The sequence below is a fragment of the Charadrius vociferus genome, unplaced genomic scaffold (genome assembly GCF_000708025.1).
Source record: "Charadrius vociferus isolate BGI_N301 unplaced genomic scaffold, ASM70802v2 scaffold125, whole genome shotgun sequence".
Classification (NCBI taxonomy): domain Eukaryota; kingdom Metazoa; phylum Chordata; class Aves; order Charadriiformes; family Charadriidae; genus Charadrius; species Charadrius vociferus.
In genome coordinates this window covers 3,453,555-3,455,556 of record NW_009649036.1, presented here as the reverse complement: position 1 = coordinate 3,455,556, position 2,002 = coordinate 3,453,555, and the positions used below count along the sequence as shown (strand labels likewise).

Here is a 2,002-nt window from a genome sequence, read left to right as displayed (position 1 = left end):
ACCCAGAAGATGTGTTCCAGTTGCACACCTAAGGTAGTCCATCAGACCCCTAATGGACATTCAGTTTGTGGGACTAGGCTGTAGCTAGTCTGAAGCAAAACACTGAAATACAGAAAGTCAAGATGTCTGAGACATGTCTTCACCACTAGCTCTCTTGTTCTGCTCTGGTGATCCATTTCCATTATACCATGTTCCTGATGTGGGCATAGGCAGTCCTGGGTTGGTGCTGTGTGGAGCCACTTAGGTGTCAGTGCTGTGGGACTCAGTACTTTGAATCGGAGGAGGTCTTTTAAATTCAGCCGCAGCTGTGCATAAATCTGTACGGACAGATTTGGTCTGTCTATTGTTACATGCAACAAATGAAGTCTTCCAGTACCTGGTTTGCTGGGCAGTGTCAGGTCAAAAGATGAAGGTGACTGTTCCGGAGGTCAGATTGTGTCTAACAGGGGAGTTCAAAGCTTCTGCTAGACTTGAGCTGACTTTACTCCAAATCACATGTGTAAAGAGAGGAAAATTTTCACAGTCCGATGGACTTTCAGGCTTTTTATCCTGTTTTCGTAATGGTAGAAAAGTTCTTAACCCCTATTTATGGACTTTAAATCCTTTCATGACCACAAAGAGATGGGAATCAGTAGTGTTAGAAACTCAGATCTAGTTCACTGTGTGAGTTTTAATGGGATATATGGATCACTTTTGATTGAGGCTTGTCCAGTGTGTTCATGAATCTTCAGGGGTGAAGATTGCACAGTGTGCTTAGGTATCCTGTTCACTGTTCTTGTAGTTAGTAGATTTTTCCTAATATCTAACTTAAATTACTTTGCTACAAATTAAGGTTTCTTCTTTCTCTGTCATGGGGCAATAGAAACGCCTCCTCCTGTTTCCCCCCCCCCCCGTATGTAATTTTTCTACTATTACTGTTGTCATTTGTTTCTGGTTGTCATTAGTCGTTATGGGCTCGAGCAGTTTGTTCTTCAAGCCTTCATGATATTTTTGTGTGGAAATAGTGTGTGTTGATTCTCCACGTGTAAATTAAGTACTTGGTTTAAAGTGAAAAGGTTTGATCTTTGCCTTTCTGTAGGTAAGATGGTGATAAGAAAAAGTATTTAACTGGGGTGAAGTTTCCTTAAGACTTAAGTAAAAACTGCATGAGGGTTTTTTTGTTTTGTTTTGTTTTTGGGTTTTTTTGCCAAGAGATAAACCTAAAAGTTTCACTCCTGAAATTTGTTTCACTTTCTTCTTAAATTTGTTTTTTGAAGTAGACTATAGAGCAAATCAGTTTCATTATCCCCGTTTTGCAGATCCCAAGACTAATCCAAATGGGGAAAGTGATAGCTTAATTTTTTGGGGTCATTAGGAACCCAGTGCTCTCCACTGGCTTTCTCAAGTTCCTCTACTGATCTGATACTACAAATTTAGAAGCCTCTTTTCTTATTTTGGATTTTAAACGTTCTTCTGTACATCTGCATGAAAATTATCTTTAGGTAAGAACCAGGCGTGGTGAGGTCTGAACTGACTTTTTACAAAATGCTATTGAGTGTGCAGTTTAAACCAAGTGTATAATACATATTTTCCAAATGAGTACGTTTTGTTGCTGTTTTTGTCATCTGTTTACATTATTTTTTTCCCAAGGCAGTTCAGGGAAAACAGACTAAAAGAATTTGAAAAGGATGACAAAGAATAAGAAACTGAAAGAAATTTGGGGTGGTTTGGGTGTAGGGGAGGCAGAAGGATAGAAGCTAGATTCAGCTAAAATTGCCTTTTGTATACTCCTTTAAACTTTCTTGGTTTATGGTGCATACAGTCGCAGGAAAGGCAGTATTGGTAGCTCTGACTTTTCCGATGATACTGGAATTCTTGCCGATTCTTCTGCCACGCCATTTTTGCTGTCTGTTGGATATGGTGTGTTGGCAAAGAAAGACTGAAGAAAACAATGGTACGGATGGTGAGGAAGTATGTTTTCAAGACAAGATGCTAACAAAATTGGATGAGATATTAAAGAATG

At 39.2% G+C, this 2,002-nt stretch overlaps 1 protein-coding gene across 1 annotated transcript in view; it reads left to right on the top strand.

The window, feature by feature from the left end:
* HELB (helicase (DNA) B) overlaps positions 1 to 2,002 on the top strand; it is a 57,639-nt gene that overhangs the window by 44,467 nt on the left and 11,170 nt on the right. The window contains exon 3 of the mRNA XM_009887836.1: positions 1,802 to 2,002. This exon is cut by the window's right edge and continues 3 nt beyond it. Within this exon, the coding sequence (XP_009886138.1) occupies positions 1,802 to 2,002 (201 nt within the window). The remainder of the gene's footprint in view (positions 1 to 1,801) is intronic.